Here is a 22,623-nt window from a genome sequence, read left to right as displayed (position 1 = left end):
CTGCAGGCACTGGTTTGCAGAATCAATTTCTTGAACACCACTGCAGGAGGGTTCCTTATATTATAAAGCATGGACAACAAAAAGAAAATTGGAATTCTTTTTTCTTTGGGGTAGTGTGTTGTTCCTCTTCTGGGAATTACTTGGCCATCTGAGATTGGACTTTTGAAAGATCTATGTTCAGTGTTCTCATCAAAACGTTAAGATGATGACATAACTGAACGTCTGGGCGAAATATGTCTTGCCAGTTAAACATATCTACTTATGAATTTGACAGCATGGTATGCAGAGGTCTTCTGATCAGGCAGCAGTTCACCGGATGCAGAAAAATAGCCCTGATCAGTGTGTGACCTTGAAAGTGGTCACGGGTCTTCCTCTGCCTGACTGGACGACAGAAAACAGAGAAGTTCTGTTTCACAGTATAAGTTGTTGCTTATCTGGAAGAAGTAACTGAAAGTGGCTTTTTTGCTGTTCTCAAATAATTGCAGTTCTTAGAATTTTATATATATGAGAATCACTTATAGAAGTGAGTGTCTGTCTGCTCACAATCTACCATTTGAAAGATGTCAATGAAAACAAGTCCCTTCCTTGAGGGTCAGAGCTCTGCTTCAGCTTGTATTTCAATGCAGATGACACTTATCCTTACATCAGTTTTGGGTTTTACTTACTTTTCCTGTGCATATTCACAGCTTTGAGTGTCAGATTGGAGACTATTGTAATGGCATTTCAATGTACATTAAAACCCAAAACTTCAATGCCAATACAATGTCAGATTAAAAGAAATGTTGAAAATCGAATAATGAAAAGGCTGTGTTATCTCTTTACTACTTTTCAATGAGGCTAAAAATGTAGAATAATTATTTTTTAGGAATTCCAAAAGAGTAAAACTTTTTGTTTCCTTGTAAAAATAATGACATTATAGTTTAATGAATGAGGCAACTCTTGTCATGCAGTCTTTATTGCAATCAGCAAAACTCAGGTTTCTACTTGACCTCTGGAAATATACTGTGGGAAATGCTGCTGCTTAAACACTGTGGCAGAAAATCAAGGATCAGGAAAGCAGTATGGTTGTCATTAAGCTGAAGTGCAAGGGCTGAGATAAAAGCTTAAGCATTGCTTTTCAGTGTTGAGGCAGAATGTGTGTGTGTTTTCAATGTGAGGATGTGCTTTCAAGCCTGTTCTGCCTATCTTATTAAAAGCTGTTTTCTTGGGGTATTTGAACACTAGACAACAGGCTAGAGGGATCATAAGTTTCTTGGTTTTGCATGAGATGAGAAGATTTTAATAAAAATTGAATTTTATGTGTAAACCCCTCACTGTTTAAAGTCATTCCTGAGGAATAATAGCTCTACAGTGTTTGATTCACTGACAGTCCTGTATTGCTTCTGAATGTCAGTAAATCTACATTACTCTTTTATCAGTATGCTGTTCAAAGTGCTTGTCTTTGGCAAACACTTGAAAGAATCCAAAGATTTTCACATATTTTCCAAAACTTGGACAGTTTTCTGGGTGTTCGTGTTCTAAGGGTGATTATTTTTTAATGTCTGCTGTGAAATTTTACATAAAATGACTTTGCAATGCAAATTTTTTTTTCTTTCCACAGATGAAATCATGCATCAGGACATCATTCCCCTCTATGCTGCAGATATTCAAGACCAATTAAAGAAACAGTTTGCTTATCTGTCAGGTAGGATTATGGTGTTCCCTCCTATTGACATTGCTTAGATGTACTGTTCAGCCTGTTGTGCTTTCTGTCTCCGAGATCTCTTATATGAGAAATTAATATTTAATGAGTAAATCAAAATGCAGACTATCAAGACTTGTCTTTTAAGGATTTATGAAGAGATTTTTTTAGAAGTATAATATAAATTTTCAAATTACAGTTAATTTTCCAGTTAACTGGAGATTGCAACGTGGATATGCTGGTGGTTGCTATGGTCTTGCAGTCCTCAGCTCACAGCCCCAGCTGCTACTGGCTCTGCTATCATGTTTGATACTGAAACCCAAGCTGACACCTTAGTCTTGGCCAAAGTGGTGGAGTGAGCACCACAACACCATGTTCCTCTGCAGCCTCAGTGTTGGGGTCAGACATGTGCAGCGTCAGATTCTGGACAAGATTTTTGGCTTGGTATTGCTAACTGCCTTCTGCAAAGGAACCTGCTTTTAGGTATAAAGCCATCTCTAAAAGCAGCACAGCCATGTTCCCACAGCACAAGGAGTCTTTGCCCCTGGATAACCTGTGCCAGGTAGGTGATGGGGGTCTGTGTTTGTGCCATGCAAGTGTTGATTGCTGAGCTTGGCCCATTTCCATGCTGAGACTGTGGCTGGCTGATACTGGGCAAAGGGAGATAATGCCTTTGCTCACTGATCAGGCCTTTGATCAGGCTGTGTGGAAGGTGTCTGATGTGCTTCTGAGTTTGTTCTCCTGTCTTCCTGCCTGTCAAGCTCTGGCAGGTGTGCAGCAGCAAACTTGCTGGAGTCCCAACCCTGCGCTCCCGCCAAGACATGGAAAGTGGCTTTGCAGAGCCACTCTGTATCCTTCAGCATAAAGGAGATTTACCTCTCTGGGCTGAAGCTGGACTCTGTAACTGTTCTCTCTCTCTTTGAATCCCTCCCTGCATCAAATCAAGAGGCACACAGCAATGAAGTAATGTACTGCTTTGCTTGGCAAAAGCTCGTTGAATCTTCTTGTACTCGTGATTAGCTATTCATTATGATTTATTTCTGCCCCACAAACTAAACTAGGTGTGGGTCTGTGGTAGTGACTGTTTTCTATGGGGAGGTAAGAATATTTTGTTTATGGAGTTGGCTGTTCATGCTCCATTTGAGATGACAGCGTTTAGTCTACTATTCTTCTCTGATGGTTTATCTTTCTGACATCCAAGCTCTTCCTTCTTATCCAAGGGCAGAAACTGTCTTGTAATAGTGTTATGCAAGAATCAACCTATCTAGGAAACTGTAAATAGGGTTTATATTTTGCCTCTCTGAAGTGAGGGGGGAAACTGCTGCCTACAGTAGATGAGTTGTTGAGTTCACAAATCCACAAGTGTCTTCAGCACTCATTAAATCTTCCATGCAGTGGAGCTTAGTAAGTTCCTCACTCTATTTTCTTCTATTTAATTCATACTCAGTCTGTTAGAAGTCTGTTTTCTTTGCCTGAAATAGTAGGACAGCTGCATTACTGTACATTACATTCTCTGTTGTATTTTATTATTCTTGGGCAAGTTAACCATTAGGCATTTTCATTTCACTTTGGACTCCACTTCTTTTACCCTAATGTTCTCCTTCAGACACTAACAGTTAGTTCTCTGTGCTGTACCATACAGTGGTGTTACAGGTTCTGTGAATGAAGGAACAGAGACAATATTTTGATACTTGATTTATGTACATTTTGCTTGTTGTTGCAATTGTGCTTACGAATGTCTTTGCTCTAACGCCACTTAAGACATTTAAAGTGTCTTAAGACATTTTAAGACATTCCCACAGAATGGGGCATTTTTGCTTATTACTAAACTGCCTTAGAAACAGAATTTTAGGACATGGCATAAAACTCATTTAAAATGAAAATCCATGGATTATGAATGCCTTTGGTGGATAGCATCTTTGCAGTTATTGGTGAATGTCTTAGATGCGTTTCTGATTTTACTTGTTGGCTTTTCAACAGCAAGGCAACATGTACTTGAGAATTGCTTTAGTTTCTCTAATAGGATGTGTCTGGGTCTCATGGGACACTTGCTTGAGTGGTAAATGAAACCTAGTCTGCTTCTGTGCCTAAAGGCTGTAGCCCTTCCCAAGCTACTTTCTGTGTATTGTTCAAAGTCGGGGTCACTTCTTACTTTTGTCCCTCGTTCTCCTGGATTGTAATGGAAATGCTGCAGCAACATCCAAATTAGACTTGAAATGAAACAAATTAAAGCAAAAACTTATGTTAATGCTTCATTTTGTCAGTAAATACAGCAAAGTGCAATGAAATCAAGGTGCTAGCTAACTCCTGCAGACTAGCTTTCTCAGCTGTGAGTATGCAGTCATGTGTTCAGCTTAATGCTAATGGAGGGGTGGGCTGTGGATGAGGTTTTTATTCAGTCATTCACACAGCAAATTTATAAACCACGAAGTTAATATTTTACCTCAGACACGGCTGTTTACTTTTCTCCTTGGAGTTTTTTCTTTCTGTGGAACAAGGTCCTTATCTTTGCTAGAATTGTTACTCTCTTTTGTTGTTTTGCTTATTAAGTGTCCTTGCTATATGGTTCAGTGTTTCATCTCTCTCACCATTTTATTCCTTTAGTTACTACTTGTGCAACCACTTTTTCTTCTGCATTGAAAAGGGTCTTCTGCCTTTTTTGTTTTTTGTTTGTTCATTTTTGGGTTTTATCCCTTGGAGGACATTATAAGGTCCACTTAAAAGTCTCTGGAAAGTATATTTCTTATGTATTCAGTACAGTCTTTCATTCACATTTTATACTTTCTTTCCATAGTTTTTTTTTTTTTTCCTCTTTCCATGACTGTAAAGTTGCTGGGTGACTTTCATACCCACCCAACCTTTTGTCTATCTGCCATTGCAGTGTGCAGGTGTATTAAAATAAATGTGGATGAAGAGCATGCAGACAGGTGTGTATGTTGATATGCATCTTAAATCATTCAAGTTATGTGATGTGCAAATGAAAGACTCTTGGCCGCCCTAAGTGCTGAACCAGTTATTTCAGCTCACTTCCCTTTGAATGCCTCTTTATGCATTGAACAACTTCAAAGTATTTCAATTAAAGGAAATAGAAATATGATTTCATACTATTTTCATTTTTGTTTATTGATTCCTAATTGTTTTTTCTGCCTTTGAAAAAGTTAGCATTGGTACTAGCTTTCAAAATGCTTATATCTTTGGCTTATATACATATGTGTATTTGTCATTCTAAACACTAAGGTTCTCACTCTCTGTAACTTTATTTTCTTCACTGTGTTCTTGCTCTTCTCTGTGGAAATGATCTGTCAATACCTCACTGGTCAAACTGTTTCCATTGAAGTAGCTGCAGGTGCTGAGTCTGTAAAATTATATCTGAGAATTTCTGAGTCGATCCTGTACCACATGCATTGTAACAGTTACTTAAAAATATCAGCTTGATTTTTGTTGATGATGTAATATAGACAGTATCTGTGTTGTGTATGGACAGTGGAAGAGGTACAGCTTAGCAGTTTTTCCCTTGCATGGGTGTAAGTTTAATTGTTGTTTTATATTCACTGTGCTAAACCCACTGTGGAGATTATATTAAAAAAAAAATGTAGCAAAGAAAAACAGGAAAAAAAAAAAGTGAATCCTTGGCTAAGAGAGCTCCAGTTCAAATATATTCAGGTACAAATTTAGTTACTGCAATCTGATTTCTAAGCCAGTATACTTGCTGCTGATCAGCCTGGGCAAAAATGCAAAAACTTGTATACTTGTGAAATTATACAACTAAAACTTCTCTAATTTTAATAAATTCTTCTTGATTCTGTTTTTCTTTGCAAAGGATATTCTATGAAACTTTTATCCACTACCTCATTGAAGTCCACATGTAATTTCAAATACTCTGAGTACTCCACTTAAGTATATTATGAGATTAGAAAGGAGAAATTCTTTATCAGAAACACACAAATATAACAGATGAACTACCACAACAGTAAAGAAAAATCTGAAGTAAGCCTTTCTCTCATTCATGTGAGGACCTCACTTTTGACATGACTGCAAACAAGATTACTTTTAAGCTAGGTCTTTTGAACTAAAGTTGTAGATCTAAGCCATTTAACAAGGAAATGTTCTTTAATCATGTGTGTGCACATTGATAAACATAGACATCATATTTTTTTTCTTACAGTCCAAATACTATTTCATTTGCATTATAGATTCAGGTCAGAAAACCTACCTCTTTTCTCTGTCATCTAATTATATCCAACTCCTTTACTTCCTTTTTGACCACTTTTGGTCAGAGTGCTTTTGAGAATACCTTTTCTTATGCAAACAGCAGCAAAATAGTTAGGGAAACATTACAAAATAATGTAATTATTTCATCTTTCCTGGGAGTCTGAGCAGTCTCTTTGCTGCTGCCAAATTTTGCTGGCCATACAGCAAAACACAGACAACTAGTATATCTTTCATAGGTTTGTGGGAAATGACTCTTTTCTCTATGTGCACTTGTGTGTGAGGTTTTTAGCAGCTGTACAGTTCACAGGTTTTTTAATTTTCCCTGTCGATACCTTTCTAAATTGAGAAGAATGCTAATTATTTCTCACTTGAGATTGTTTTTAGATACCAGGTCACTAACATGCCTCTTGATTAGAATTTCTGTAAAATACTGTTGCAATTTCCTTGGCACTTCTCTATCACCCAACCTGCTTAATAAATAAAAGAAAAATGCAAAAGAGATTGCAACTGTGATGGGAAAAGATATATGTAGCAGAATATAAAGAATAAATGCTAAATTACCTAGACTTATGGTAAACTTTACCAGTCCCATCTTACAGTAGCACAGCTACTATTCCAAGGATAATTTTTCCATTCCTTTCATACACAAGACCACAATGCTCTGGGTCCACATAATTTTAACAGTTGGTGCTGTTGTTGGTGCTAATTGTATTCAAAGGTTAGGAACATGAAGTGCTGTATACTAAGCACAGTTAAGTCATTTTGATGCCTGAACTGTGGACCTTGTACAATTCAACATGTTTTTAAAACGTGTTTCTCCAAAACACAGGACTGTCTCTGTTGCAAAAGCTGACCTTAGATTGAGAAGTGTAGATCTGTTTAGAAGAGCTTCACTTAACTGGAGGTTTACTAGAATTGTAGAGGTTTATCCACTGAAAAATTTCCATTTTAGAGAGGTAATTTGTGTTTTATTCGATACTAAATCTAATGAAGAAGTTTCAGTTGAATAGGCTGCCAAAGTATAGGTGAGTTAAGAACAAAGTTTTCCTTTAATGAAGGCTCACAAAAGTAGGGTGGAAGCAGATCTGCTTAATTTAAAGTAGTGTGGTGTTTTTATTTTATTTAATTGCAGGCATAAGTTTCAGTACTCTTTACTTCTATGGTGTTTCCATTTTTAGACTGAAGAGTAATAATCCTCTCCCTTGCAGAATGTTTCTTATAGCTGCAAGTCTCAAGTAATTCTTGGGAATCATTTCAGGTAAGATGTGTGTGGACTGATTGCACTTGCTTAAGGACTGATGCGTTCTCTTCTGCTCTTTTCTGTAAACAAAAGCTGACTCTCAAGTGACGTTTGTTTAATATTTTGAAATAATGCTGAATGTTTTCCAGCATTTTCATAGCATCACAGAATGGATTGAGTTGGAAGGAACCTTTAAATATCATCTAGTCTACTCCCCCTGCCATGGGTAAGGACTTTACCTAGACCGGATTGCTCAAAGCTCCATCCAACCTGACATTTGAGTAGTCACAACAGTGTTTATAATTATTTAAACAAAAATAAGAGGGTTTTCAGAAATTCAGATTTAAAAAAAAAAAACAAAAAAACCCCCCAAGAAAACCCTAAAATTAGACTAAGAAAATGCTCCCAATGCTCTCAGATACCTGGTTGTATACTTGGTTGTTAATAACACATAAAACTATTAAATTCCAATTGTATAGGTGAGTGTATCCCTGTTTAGGCCTAGAAATAGGAGAATGGGCTTGTCTGTGCCATTGTGGACAGAACTTGCCCAGCAAACAAGTTTAGGCTGTTCCACAGCAGTGGCTGGAATTTCCGGACTGTGAGCTACTGGGGAATGAGAAAGATGTGATTTTTTTCCAATGGTTATGAATGAGGTAATTAGACAGCCACTCTACCAACTGACCTGAATTTATTAAAATATTACAGTTAAATTACTGCTTTTTGGGATGATGATTAAAATTCCAGTCACTCATTTTAAAAATTACTCTGTACAAATTGAATTATTTTCATTAGTTTTAGCACCCACAGAGTTCATCTCAGTTTATGTGTCCCTTTCTGTAATTGGTGTATATAGTTCTGAGATGTTGGATGGTTATATTGAAATTTTTGTCTTAAACCTCCATTTCAAGGAGGATGAGAGAAGTGAAATTGTTCATTTTTGTCACTTGAATGCTTTCCCTCTCACTAAAACCTAAACCCAGCTTAGCTTCCTAAATTTTCCCTTTTATCCCCTCCCTCTAAATTCTGTGGCATGATTTACTTCTGGGAGAAGACAAGAAAATCACGTTTTGCACAGCTAACTTAGGAATAAACTGTGTAATGTTGCTTTTGCAGAGGTGAAGCAAGAAAAAGTGATTCTAAATAAAGGAAAAAATAATTTCCGTGTTGCATTAGTTTCATTATAAAAATGAAGAACACTAAAAGGGGAACCTGCCTACTGCTTTTACTATTATTTAATATGTAGGATTTTTACTTTGTTTCCCATGCCCTTTCTGTAGGTTGCTGTGACAAGTGCTTGTTTGTAAGTAGGGACTGCTTTGCTAGAGTGACCTGTATTCCATTGATGGCCCTGTATTTAATGTTGCAATATAGAATGTGACTTTGATAGGTCAGAATTATTAAAGCTGAAATTTTACGGTATTTGTTATGTGTAGCACTTCAGGTCACTCTGCCCTAAACTCTTTTGAGCAGTGAGGATCTGATAAGGAAAAGTGGTTGAGCAGCATTTGAAGGTATATGTGTGCTCAAGTGTCCCAGCAGGAAAACACTGGAGAAAAAGATAATCAGTGAACAACGATCTTCTAAAGAGCACAAGGCCAGACAGAGTTGTCTCCACTCAAGATAACCACAGATGACTGTACTAGAAACTGAAAATTAATAGGCAGTGTCAAGGCAGGATGCCTCTGTTTGCCCTGGACAATCAATGGTGGTCTGGGAACTTCCTGAAGGTCATGGTCCGGGCTTCTGCTTTTAGGACATGTCCTGCAAGTCTATTGTTGTTCTTCTTTTGTTTCATATATCCTATTTATAGAAATTATGTAGAACAAAGCAAGTAACCAATGGGGATACAGCAAATAATGTATAATTGTATCTAAAAATAGATATTCTAGAGAGAGCAGAACATCTCATGAGCAACAGAAATAATCATTATCATGCTTGAAAAATGTTTTTAATGAGAGAAAAAATACTTAAGTCCTGAGAGCCTGGGCAGAACAAAAAATAATAGAATCAAAATGGTTCTTAACTTATATTTTTGTTGCGAACATTTGTATAGCTAAAATTAGCTCCCTTGACGTAATGTTGCCGTATTTAGATGTGTTGTAAAGGTCAGGTTTGCAAATTTGTGATGTTTGCATAATAGTTGCATTTTGTTGTTGTTTAAACACATCCAGAGTGCATTTACTCATGTATTTTGATTTCAAGTGCTTCACAGTGGCAGCACCATATTGCCTGTAAACTAGTAGAAGTCAGATTCACCACAAATTAACATAAGGATACTATTTGAGCTCTTCTAATTACTTATGGTTTGGAGGGAAGTTGTGGTTTCTTTTATCAAGCAAATCTGAGCTCAAATATTTCTCTTCTTTTCCTGGTGAGGTTAGATGCAAAGGCACTGGGAGTGGGTTTGGGCCTTGTTGCTGTTTTGTTTTGGTTTTTTTTAATCAAAACAGAATAGTATATAATCAAAACTGGCTGCTTTTGTAGAAAAGGAGCCACGTGAAGCTGAGCACTAGCAAATAACAGTGTGAGTACTTTTTCCTAGTGAGCAATACTGTCTGTGCTTACGTTCATCTCAGTACCAGCAGCCAGTCACACAGTACTTACAACAATCATTGTCATGGAGTTATCAAATTTTTCAGCTGCAAACTCCCATCCCTACGGATATTAAATCCAAACAGAAGCAATCCAAACAAAACCAGCAGAGTGCTACTAATGAAGTGAGTGCATAGATCCATACAAAGTCGCAGCCCCAACAAATATTTATCAGATAGGAATAGGCTGGTAACCAGATGCCAAAAAAGCACACTGTAATCTTCACAAATCACTGTTGTTCTCATGATTGGTGTTGCAAATACAGTTTACAGCTGATTTCTACCCAAATATTGGATTTCAAGGCTAAAATAACCTTGTTATTTTCCTACAGTAATTTTTCATTGTTTTTCTTCTCTTTTTGAAGTGTGAAGCAAAGATAACTTCCCAGCAACGTGTTCTTATCACCCCCAAACTGTTAATTTCATGCAGTTCCTAGAGCTCAGTAAGCCCCTTGTCCTACCTGTGTTTATGAAAATATACCTGTTTAAGCCATGAAACATTAATATTGCTTTTAAAAAGAAATAATTACATTTTGCATGTAAAAATGTGTGCGAAGTACATTAAGAAGCATTGTGGTTTTTAATTCTACCCAGGGCTGCAAATGCCAGAAAAGATAGAGATAACGATACGTAGCTCAGCAGCAGCTCTACTGTAGCATAGGTACTGTGAAAAAAGCTCTGCTTTACCTTTTGTACATAAGCTGAGAATGGTAAATCTCATTTGAAACACCTACATCCATTTCTTTTAATGTTCGGTTCCTTTCTTTTAGACCATCCTGGAAGCAAAGCAGCCTCATGGGCAGGGTAAAGGGGGTGTTGCATGAATGAGTTCAAACTAGTAAGAAGGTTGAATTCAGTTTAAGATGGAAATTTGCCTACTTAATTCCGAATTAACATTTTTTTTCCTAAATTAGTTCATTTCTTTCTCCAGATGGGTTATATTTACATGCAGTTGGCGTTTATCAAAAGAAAGAAGCACTGCCATCTGGTGTCAAAACTTCGTTCACAGGAGCCAAGACATTCGTACAGAAAAAAACTGTGATGAATGTGGTTTAACAAGTTCCTTTCGAACTTTGTAAGCTCTAAAGAATACACTGTTCAGAATAAACAATGTCCACGCTGATGAGGTCTGCACAAAAGGAGGGGAGAAAAAAGAGAGAGAAAAAAATTAAATACAGCAGTTTCTTTCCTGGGAAATTGCAGTCTAGGTAAAGGAATGTGCATGTAAACATGCTTGCTGCTTGTTTCCTTTGTAGGTGGAAGAGGGGGAGATGGCTGCCCTGTTATCACCTTTCCAGACTATCCAGCTTTCAGTGAGATCCCTGAAAAAGAGTTCCAGAATGTCCTGACCTACCTGACAAGCATTCCAAGGTGAGCACCTGTCTAGAAGAAAATAACTTTTTATCTGCTAAGTGACTCTTCACATTCAGTCCCTTACATGATGGTGTAAAGATCGACTTGGCATTTAATTAAAGAAAAGGAAAATGCAGCCTATTGGTGCAGGTTCAGTAAGTGTTGATTAGTGCTACAACTACATTAGCTGCCTAATGTAGTTGCTAAATTATTTATATAATGGTATTTATATTTCATCAGAAGATTACTTCCTGGCATGTATGGATATAGATTCTGTGATGGATGTTGTCCTCTTGTGTCTTCATTGTATCTTGGAGTACAATATATTCAGTGTTTTAATTGAAAACATATAATTTTGGCAGAACATGCTAATTCCTGGATACTACTCAAGATATTACTCACTGAGGGAATACTCCATAACTACAAACAGAAGTTTGTCGTCACCACTTGCGTTTCCCTGACTCAGTTGAATGTAAGGTCTTTGTAGATTTCCAAAGTTTTGCCTGAGGGTGCTAAGCAGGCCCAGAAAATCCTGATTTTCTTAGAGGACATGGTAGTGTTATCAATGGGCTTCTCAGTAAACATTGTGATTTTTGTTGACGGTCGGTTGGGGAGTGAAATGGTGGGTTCAAAATCCTGATGTAGGTGAGGAAGGCAAGTAGCAAAGTACAGACTGTAGACTTCAAGAGAACAGATTTTGGGCTTATTCGGGGAACTGGTAGGTGGGATACAATGGAAGGCAGCTCTGAAGAGATAATCTGTTGAGGAATGCTGCCAAGTTTTGAAGGACAGCATTTTCCAAGCACAAGAATGGTATGTCCTGGAATATGAATAGACGTAACGGGAGACTGACCCGACTGTCCGAAAGTGAACTTGTGACTGAGCTGCAATACAAAGGCATCATACAGGAGGTGAAAGCAGGGACAGGATACAAAGGAGGAATATAGATACATTGTCCAAACGCATAGGGATGGTGTCAGAAAAGTCAAAGCACATCTGGACCTGAGGGACAAGAAAAAGGGGACATCAAGGACCACCCAAAAAAAACTTCTGTTGCTTTAGCAGTACAGGAATAAGCAAGGAAAATGTGGACCTGTGCTGAATGGACTGGGTATATTAGTAGCATCCAACACAAAGAAGGCTGAGACAGTTGAATTCTTCACTTCAGTCTTCTCTGACAATGTCACCCCAGCCTATGTGCTCAGAGTGAGGGTTCAAGGAGGAGAATGACAAGAAATCAGTGAGGATCAAATCAAGGATCTCTTGAGAAATCTTGACCCAAATCTAGTCTTTGGGATAAGATGACTTACATTGAGAGGGGTGAGGAGGCTGACCACTGTCATAGAAATGGTGCTCTCTATCATCTTTGAAAGGTTTCTGAGATCAGAGATAAACCATAATGACCAAAGAAAGGTAAATATTGCATTCATGTTCAGGAAGGGCAAGAATAATGATCTGGAGCACTATAGGCTTGTTAACCTCACTTTGATCTGTGAGAAAATTATGGAGTGAGTCCTCTTAAAACACACTTTTGGGCACATAAAAGAAAAAGGTTATGGGGAGTAGCCAGCATGAATTAAACAACAGTAATTGTTCCTGACCAGCCTATTTCTGTGATGAAGTTGCTGGATGCATCAATGAGGTGAAGGTGTGCATGTCTTGTGCCTCTCCTTAAGCTAGATCTTCAACTTAGTCTCCCCCAGCACCCTTCTGTCCACTTTGAGTTACTGTGTTTTTGCAGGTGGGCTGCTGGGTGGGGTAAGAAAGTGCTTGGATCATTCAGCTCAAAGAGAGGTAGTTAATGGCTCATGTTTTGTCTGGAGACAGAGTTCCTCAGGGAACCATACATATTCATGCTACCTGATGTTCTTGGCAAGGATCTGAAGGAGGAGATGGAGTGCATCCTCATCAAGTGTGTATGCAAGAAACTGGTGGACCAGCCAGTACCCTTGAGGAAGGATTGCCATTCACAGGAGCCTAGACAGGTGGGAGGTATGGAATGACAGGAACCTCATGAAATTCTGCAACAACAAATGCTGAGTTGGGTTGGGATGGACTGACCACCTGCAAGAGTGCAAGCTGGGAACTAAACTGGCTGTGAGGCTGCTCTTCTGAAAGGTACTTGGAGGTCCTGGTGAGCAGTAGGCCAACCATGAGCCAGCAGGGAAGGCTGGTAGCCCCAGGGCTGCACCAGCAGGAGCATGACAAAGAGTAGGTGACAGCAAGGGATTTACTAGCTGGCTCTCTCCAGGCCCCACCTGCAACACTGGGCTCAGCTCTGAGTTACCACGGAGTGGGGGTTCACAAAAAGGAGTGAGTCCAGTGGGGTCCCCACAGTGGTTGGGAGCTGGAGCTGCTGTACAGGGAGAGACTACAGGAGCAGGGCTTGCTCAGCTTGGGGAGGGAAAGCTGTTTGGGCCCAACAGCCACCATTCCCACCAACCAGAGGGCTGTGTGGAGATGGCAGTGGGGGCTGCATTTTGCATTCTTTTTGCTGATAGCATTCAGAGCAGCTCAGAATGGACCATGCTGAATTCACATTTGGAACTAGTCATGGCAGATGTCCTTAATGCACGTGTATGCTTTTGTTTTCTGTACGTGCATGAAGAGAAATAGTAGTGTTCTTGTAAAGGGCTTTCCTGTTAATTATTTTGTAGGACCTGCTCACTGTGAGGGAATCCTGGTTATACACAGCACAGCACTGTGCAGTGCCCTCCTGGATGTACTTGTTAATCCTATTTTAGCAAGGAATGGAGCTGTGAAGCCAACAGCCAACTTTTGCATTTTCTTTGTTTGTCCTTGTGTTGGTTAAACTGCATGGTGCCGAGCATCCCTTCATGGTATCATGGATACTGTTATTGCAAATAATTATATACCAAATTCACATCTGCTTCTCCTTTTGAAAGTCCTTGGTGGTGCACTTTATGGTCACCCATTGAGCTTCTGCACAGAGTGGGGTTCATGTGAGAAATTCTGATCAGAACAAACAGCGTCTGGTGCAGGGGAGGAGCACTGAGAGCATCCCAGCACACCAGTTTGACAGGAGCACATTTTTACTAATTAAAAGTCTGAGAGCAGATTTTCTGGAGGTTTTTCTTGTTAGTTGCCTCTACCTGACAAAAATTATTCTATAGGTATTGAGCCAGAAAAGGTCATTCCTTAAGTCTGGCTGTTCTTGTAGGATGATGATGATGATGAAATTATAATTATTTAGAAAGAGATGACTGTTCTGTGTAAACAAGGGAGATAGCCCAGCTGGCTAGATGTGAAGGTATTAACTATTGTGAATATAACAACTCTTTAGGTTTAAGGTGATAACATTTCAGTTTCAAACCTTGTAAAAATAATGCTACTGTTAAGGTAGTGATAAACCTGTGGCCTTTTCGTGTCTAAGAATTGCTGTAATCTCAAAGGCCTTACGATATCCATCATGTCTTTGCTAGCAGTGTGAGAAGCTTACTGTTTAAAATTGTGTTTGTAAGCCCTTGTGCAGGCTTATAGGAATAAAAAACTACAAGCACAAGTCCTATGAGGAGAGGCTGAGGGAGCTGGGGCTGTTCAACCTGGAGAAGAGGAGGCTCAGGGGAGACCTCATCACTCTCTACAACTCCCTGAAAGGAGGTTGTAGCCAGGTGGGGTTACTCTCTTTTCCCAGGCAACTATCAGCAAGACAAGAGGGCATGGTCTCAAGTTGTGCCAGGGGAGGTTTAGGTTAGATATTAGAAAGAATTTCTTTACAGAGAGGGTGGTCAGACATTGGAATGGGCTGCCCAGGGAAGTGGTGGATTCTCCGTCCCTGGAGATTTTTAAAAAGAGACTGGATGTGGCACTCAGTGCCATGGCCTAGTAACCGCAGCGGTAGTGGATCAAGGGTTGGACTTGATGATCTCGGAGGTCCCTTCCAACCCAGCTGATTCTATGATACAGAAATGACACTAGCTGGATGCCAGCATGCATCCCCTTATGAAGTATATTTTGTGAATGATAAGTTATTGGCTGCATATAAGCCTAAGAAGGGCATTAATGCAATTTTTCTTTAATTGAGATATTTCTAGTGCTATTAAAGGTGTTGTAAGATAGGATTTTTCCTATTATCTGAGTGTTCAAATGCTGGTTTTGGATGATTTGGAAGCTGCTTTTGAGGGAAGTGGAGGCAGTTGGTTAATAATTTTTCTTAGTTTGTAAGCTGATTAAAGAGGTGTAAGGAGTACAGAATTACAGAAAGGATAGAAATGGAGCCCACAGCTTTTATGCATGGACTGTTCTCCCAGGCTATTGTTATTTAGTTTATCAGATACTGAACTCTGTCTTTGGGCTGTTCTGACTGACTGAGGAGAAATGGACTTTTCTGTGAAAAGCCCTGTAGAACAGAGACATGTCTGGTGCCACAACAGTTCCTCAGAAAACTACTTGTGCTATTTGGCCCCATACAAGATTACAGTAAGGGGTTGGCAGCAGTAACTCAAACCTCATTGTGTGACTGCCTGCAGTCACATGTTAAGGGAAATAATATTTCGTGGGGATGACAGTGAGGAGTTACTAAGAGCCTCATAAGAAAGGACCTTTCTGTGCTCTTCAGTAGAGTTCACCCAATAAAATATTTACTGGTATAATAAATCTTAGCAGTGGGTTTTAGCATCAGGTTTTCAAGATTTTTCCAAGTGAAAGAAGACTAGCTTACAACTTTGAAAAAGGAAAAACTGAAACCTCTTAAACCTACCTTTATTATTCCTTCTAATTTTATAGATAAACATGACCTTGTCACCTCTCACTGCATACTTGTTCTATATTATCTAAATACTGAGTTCCACAAGCTTTTTCTGTGTGAACTTTCTCTTATCTTTTTCATAGTGAAATTTAATCATGAAGAGTTAAATATCTCATGAGGCACCTCGCATTTAGGAATAGAACTACTGAAAGTTGCATGTTACTAACTTAGATGACCATGGAGTAGAAAAGTCCAAACAGGAGAGCTATTAGTATGTGCTCAGATGTGTAAATGCCTGATACATGAGGATTGTAAGAAAGGATACAGTGGAAAGGGAATACCTCATCTCAATTTAAAGATACTCAGTTAACCCTGGTGCAGCTGCATATCATTAAGCAGAGAGCTGAACCATATTCTTCAGGTGGGTGTTGTTAATGTTGCAAGGTAAGTTCCTGTTCTATAGATGGCTGGATAAAATGTGATGTCTAACATATGGTTTTTAATAATCTCAAAATATTCAGTACAGTTTATTGACATAGGATGTACTGAAAAACCACTGCTTTGTCAGGAAAAAATGATGTATTAAGGATGAGTACAATGGACAGTGGAAGATTACGGCTAATCCTTTTATAACTGCTGTTTTGGTAGTGAAATAGATGTTGTAAAGATATATGTGTAATACTTCTGAAGCAGGTTTTTCCTTTTAACAGATAATATTTTTTCATTATACTTGAAGTATAAGACAAAGTTTTATTAAAAAGGTGAGAATTCTCTTAGAAAGATATATATGCTACCCAGGACAAAACAAGGAGAACTATGGCAGTATGTAAGGCAATACTTTCTAGGAAGAGTACTTTAACTAAAATGCTGAATTGGTACAAATCATTTATGTGTAAGTATTGATCCACAGGAATTAATAGTTCTTATCAATGGAATTACTTCTTTACAGATATTACTTTATTCAGTGACTATAAGATGTGAGATCTTTGAATTCAACTCTATTTCAGTAGAGGACAGTGAGCCAAATCTTGCATCTATTTGGGATGTTTTGAGGACATTATAAAATGTCCATATAGCTGGTCTGATTCTCCTTCTGCAGAGAAGAATGACTCCTGTTACTTCACTCTGTGAATCTTTTGGGGATGACCACTGAGAACAAGGTTGTCTCATCTCTTAGCTAAGTAAAAACCTGACAGCCCCCATACACAGTGCCCATCATTCTTACTGCATAGTGGGAGAGGCACATGTGGAATGTACCTTTTACATTCCAAATTTACCAAGGCTAAAGGAAGAATATTACATTCAGATTTGCAAAAGGCTCCTGAAATAGCTGCCAACTGTACCCTTAAGATTGCATTTCAGGGCATTCAGTGTTCTCTTCTTTGTTCCTTTGTTTTGAAAGTATTTTTTCCTCTTTCTATATTAAATAAACTTTTAAGATTTGCAGTATACCCCGAAAGCAAGTGTTATTCATACTTCACTCCATCACAACTGTTACTTGAAATGTATTTTATTAACTTAAGTGTTTACACATTGTTAGTATATGAATTTACCATATGTGTGTTGTAGAATGAGAACTAGGTCCAAAAGAAATTAATAGATAATTGCAGTAGGGGAAAAAAAAAACAAACCAAAACAAAAAACAAACCAAAACCAGACAGGATTTTTCAACATATGGTTTTGCTTCTGGTTAATTAGCAGTTTCTACTGCAAATTGAAAACAATGTGCTGTTTATGAGAACAAAAGAGTATAGTTTTAATGCTTTGCTGCTCATATAGGTTCATCTTTGAAGCAAGCTAAAATTCTTATGGTCACAAGTGATTGGAAAGCTAATATTTTAGAAGTGTAAAACTGAATCTTAAACACAAAGTTCCTTTCAAGAAAAGTAGGAAATAGTGTAGATTAGAAAATTCAGAACAGTTTTTGATGGCCTGTTTGAGTCCCACACTGCCGATTAAATACAATACACAGGCTTTTTTTACTTGCATTCAGCCAGAGCCTTGTACAGCTTGTCTTTGTAATGCCTTTCTGTCCGAATGCATGATCTTGAGCATAACTCAGGTTATCTTGGTGTGCTCGGCAGTTTCCTGTTTTGAAAGCTGTCCCTGTCAGTTTCCTGCCTGGGAGAGCGTCCCCTTCTTTGAGATTCCCAATGGTTTACAAATGCTTGAGCACTATGTGGCCTCCTAAGAAATCCTGTTGTTTGTGGTGCTGTCCGGTGTGGGGGAACTAGGGAGCCATCCTGTCCAAGTAATGGAACAGAACGAGATGACCTCTGAAAGTGTTGATGTCTAACAGTTTGAAAGCTCAGTGTTAGGGTTTGCTATGCTTCTGGTAGACCCTTCCTTGTTTACTATAACAGCTCCCCATAGTTTGGGACAGCACTGGAAAACTGAAAGGGAAGTGTCTGTGCTAAGCCTTCCGGTGGGTTCAGATATGAGAAGACTTCACTAGTGTGGGCACAGCAAAGCATGACAGGGTGGATTTAGGTAGGCACCAGGAGAACATGCCTCAACGTGGCATGGGTGTTGCTGGAGCTAACAAACCTCAGTGCAAAGGGCACTGGAGAGCACAGGGCTCACACAGCTTGGGCATGGCCAGTCTCCTCAGCACAGATCCACCACTGGGCTCTGAAAGCAGAGGCAGCAGTATTGGGGTAATGCTGTGTTTTGAGCTAGTAAGTCTGTCAGGGTCCAGCAGACCTTATGAAGAGCCAGTGTGAGAGGGTAACTTCATGTGTTTCTTCATTTATCTGCAAACTAAATGGGCAGTCCACCACTAGCTAAGAGTTAACCACTTCTGTTTTATAGAGTGCCAGGGATGAACATCACCACGTATGGGGTAAGAAGTGCCAAAAAACAAATGCCCTGACAGTTCATACTGATATGCTGAGCAACAGCTTTGCAGCTTCAGAGTTTATTTCTGTCAGCTGTGCTTAATTTCCATGCTCTCCTCTTTGTTGGATTACAATCCAGGCTGAAGATATGGAACCTGTACCCTGCTGTTACCTTGGCAGCCCCTCAAATTTGTCAGTGAGAACATCCCAGGATTTCCAGCAAAAGCTGTCGTGCTGTGTGTACCCTTCCTTTCTCAGCACAGCTGCCAAACAGTTGTAAATGCCATATGTTGCTGTAAGCAGACAGGAAATGTAAAGTCTTAGGTTTGAAGTAAGAGCATTTTATCTTAAATTTAGGTGGTAGTCCAAAGCTTTTGTGTCAGATACATACTTTGGCAAGATTAGGTTAAAGCCCAAAATGTTACTTAGAGTTTGAATTGTTACTGGGTTTGGAACAAATTACACTGCTTTTGGTGTCCACCTTATGAATGCCTTAAATTTGTTTTAAAGGTCAGCCCTGTACAGGCAAAGTCTCTATAGTCTTTAAATCCCATTTATACTTTCAGGGTTTAGATGATTTGAATAGTATGTATGACACACACTGTCCAGTGGTAAATTTAGTCTGTAAATTTTAAGCACTGTAAAATTATGAAAGTTAATTACTAAAATGTTGGACCCTCACACAGTTTTTGTTACTTCAGGATTAAATTCAGAGAATTTAACTCCCTATTTAAGTGTAAAGGCACCGTTCTAAAACAAAACATGCAGCATTCCCAGTAAGGTTGTGCCAATACTTTGTGCAGTGGCATTAATGATTGTGGCAGTGTCCTGGAAATATATTCCAATATCATAGTTCTGAATAGGTGTAAAGAGGCTTTTGTGGAGTTGGACTTAATAGCTCTAAAATGAGGATTGCATAGGCTTTCTGTTGCTCAATTTACTAAAGTTTAAACCGACACGGAGCCCTTTTGCCTTTATTGACCTATTTATCCTTAATTGCCCCTGCAGGATAACATGACCTACTTCAGCCATCTGTAGTTAAGTCTAAATGAGTCCTCAAAGTTGTCTTTCTTCAGTCAGTCCTTCCAAAAGCAGCTCTGTGTGACCTGAAGAAATTACACTGTGTTTTCCATTTAGAAAATTAGAACTCTTCCTTAAAACCCCTTATTTTATTTAATTTCACACACTTAGCAACAACTTTTTAAATTATATTTCTTTTACCTGCAAAAATGCATTAAGGTCGCTCTGATTTTAGTTCCTTGGTGGGATAAGGCTTGTGAAGTTCTGGACAGCTAGAACTAGATGATCTATAAGCTCTCTTCCAACCCAAGCCATTCTATGAAGTTACCATAAAAAAGATAATGAGTCCCATGGAAAGGAAATCAGTGCATGTGGTATAAGCAGATGTCTGGGCCCAGGCAGATGATGATGCCTGGACACTTTAGTTCTTATTTTTAACACTGGCTACATTCCCTCAGCTTCCCCCCACCCCCCTCAACAGCATAAGCTTTTTGGAGCAGAAAGAAGGTCAGCATATATGATGGAATGTAGCCAGTATTACTGTGTTCTAGTCATTTGTTTTTATTTTAAGGAGGAATTGGCTTGAAAGTGGAAGAGAGACTGATTTGAGGACCTAAAGTAGCACAGGAGATAAAGAGGAACTATAGGGACCAATCAAGGAGGATATCTCTGCCACTGAGCGGGGAGATAAGAGAGAAGTGTGACTGTGTGTGCTATAAATTGGTGTAAATACCTGTGCTGTCTGTTTGGCTGAGGAACACAAGCAGCACTTGAGACAGAAGTACCTCAAGTAATCGCGTTTGGATTCGTATCTCACAATTTCAGGGGACCTACTGCTGTGCAGGATAAAGACCTCTGGTTGCCTTTGGGACCAAGGCTGGAGAACAGCTCTCTTGTTTGCCTGTGAGTTGGCACTTGCCTCATCAACAGTACCTCTGCAATAATAGCCCATCTTCCTTGCAGGTTCTTGATTGGGAGGCAGATGCAGTGAGCTCTTGTCACAGTCCTCTGGTGACTGAGGAATTTTCAGATCAGGCATAGGGATACACAGAACCACTCGTGGCTTTCTGGGCTACAGTTGTGAAGTTTGGAGGAAAATTCCAAAGTTTGGAATTATTAATAGCCCATTAGACAAAGCTCTTTGAAGTTGCTTTCTCCTTATTATTTTTTCTCCTGTTTATCTGGTTTTTAAGATCTCCTGTCACTGGCACAACATCCTGTGTAATTATCTTGCCTATGCTTATAAAGTTGCAAAGGGCATTTCCATGATGTTGCTGTGCCAGGCTCTATGATTCTGCTCATTTCTTCTGCCTCATGACCAAATTAACAACACTTGCCTATCACATTTTTATTTATGCCACCTCACAACCCATCATTGATCTAAATTCTCCTTTGCCTGCTTGCCAAGAGATTCTACAATATGGTTTTGTCTATCTGATGGTTCCCCAAGCCCGAGAAAATTGCAATACAGTATTGAGTGTTTTCAGATATACCTGGGGCATGAAGTAATAACTGAGACCAAAAATAAGCATAACAGGATAGGAAAGAGGAAGTTTTTATCAGTGGTACACTAAGTAAGATTTAGGGGGAATTAGATGGAATGTGGAGAAATAAGAAAAAAAGGTGCATAGTGGAGGCAGGGAAACGCATCAGACTTGTTATCTGAACCTTGCCTAATGATGAAACTTTTACAGCTTCAGCTCCAACACAAAGACTCAGATTTTCTTAATTTTCTGTGCCACTTCATCTGTTTCTCTGAAGTGAAGGCAGTAACTGTCAAAACCAAAGCAAAGAGGGTCTAAATGCTGTGGATTTTTTGAATGTGCATTTAAAAATACATCTATTCATAGAAGTTCAGTGGGGAATGAATTAGATTGTAGAATAGTGTGCGTGTTGTTTTATTCATAGTGATTTAGTTGTTTGGGGTTGTTGTGGTTTTTTTTTCAGGGGTACCAGTTTTTACTTTCAAAATCAGTTTTGAAGCATAAGCATCAATGAGAAATGCTTCCTCCTTGCTTACAGGTTGTGCTTCTGCTGTGGAGTGTCTCAGTATCAGCTGTGTTGGGTGAAATGCAGCTGTTACTGCTAGGAGCTTGATAAGTAATAATTTTACTTGGCATTCAGTGATTTTATACAGACCACTAGAGGCTGCACTTGTATAACAGCATTTCTGACTGTTATATTAAATTGTTCCTATATTTCTTCATGAACAATGGTCAGTCTTAGTTTGAGCTGGGTAGGTTTTTCCTTCCACAGTTAAAGTTCATTGAGCTGATTGTGAGAGGGCCCAATAATCAAATAAAATGAATTCTTATACAACAATAGCCTTCTTTCGTCTTGAAACACAGTACAGGTGCTCACTAGTTAAATGTAGTAAGGAGTAGATGGCAAGTTTTGTTCCTGACTCCAGAGATTTTGATATGGAGAGATAGGTGCAGTGCAGCGACTCCCACACCACCAAGCACCAGCCTTAAATTCAGCACCTCAGGAAGCTTTAGGTGAGCCTGTTCCTTAGGTCTGCTCTGGATGGTTTTTCAATGAGATCAGAAGTGATGGACATGTCCTTCCAGCTGTGCTTCCTGTGTTAGCTGACTTATTCAGTGTTTTCAGCTGAAGGAGATACAGGTTACAAAAACTAAAGCCAAAATTATATTAATTGTATCTGAAACGATGCAGAAGTTTTTAATCATTGCATTCGCATTTTTGCCTCATATGCAGTGCCATGTGGCAGAAATAGAGTGCGCTCATAATTTCTGTTTTTTCTCATAAACGTTGCTGGAATAAGAACTGATACCTGATAGACCAGTTACGCACTTCAACCGAAAGTAATTCTTGTAGGAATCTGAACTGTATCGCAAGTGAATGTCATCACAATATGACAGGTCCGCTGTTGGAGTGGGAGCCAAAATGTCATGCCAGTTTGCTTTGGGGGCTCAGGAGGTCTGCTAGGTAGCCAAAGAACTTTATCTGGATGTTAA

The 22,623-nt window shown here is 39.0% G+C and overlaps 1 protein-coding gene across 8 annotated transcripts in view; it reads left to right on the top strand.

Annotated features, from left to right (window-relative positions):
* MCF2L (MCF.2 cell line derived transforming sequence like) overlaps positions 1-22,623 on the top strand; it is a 151,089-nt gene that overhangs the window by 81,161 nt on the left and 47,305 nt on the right. For all 8 annotated transcript variants that reach the window (XM_027743473.2, XM_027743470.2, XM_027743467.2 and 5 more), the window contains exons 2-3: positions 1,601-1,684; positions 10,984-11,098. In XM_027743473.2, the coding sequence (XP_027599274.2) occupies positions 1,601-1,684; positions 10,984-11,098 (199 nt within the window). The remainder of the gene's footprint in view (positions 1-1,600; positions 1,685-10,983; positions 11,099-22,623) is intronic.

The sequence above is a fragment of the Pipra filicauda genome, unplaced genomic scaffold, assembly GCF_003945595.2.
Source record: "Pipra filicauda isolate LSUMZ 115617 unplaced genomic scaffold, ASM394559v2 scaffold115_size4368891_pilon, whole genome shotgun sequence".
In the NCBI taxonomy this organism is placed as follows: domain Eukaryota; kingdom Metazoa; phylum Chordata; class Aves; order Passeriformes; family Pipridae; genus Pipra; species Pipra filicauda.
This window is presented reverse-complemented; position numbering and strand designations above follow the sequence as displayed.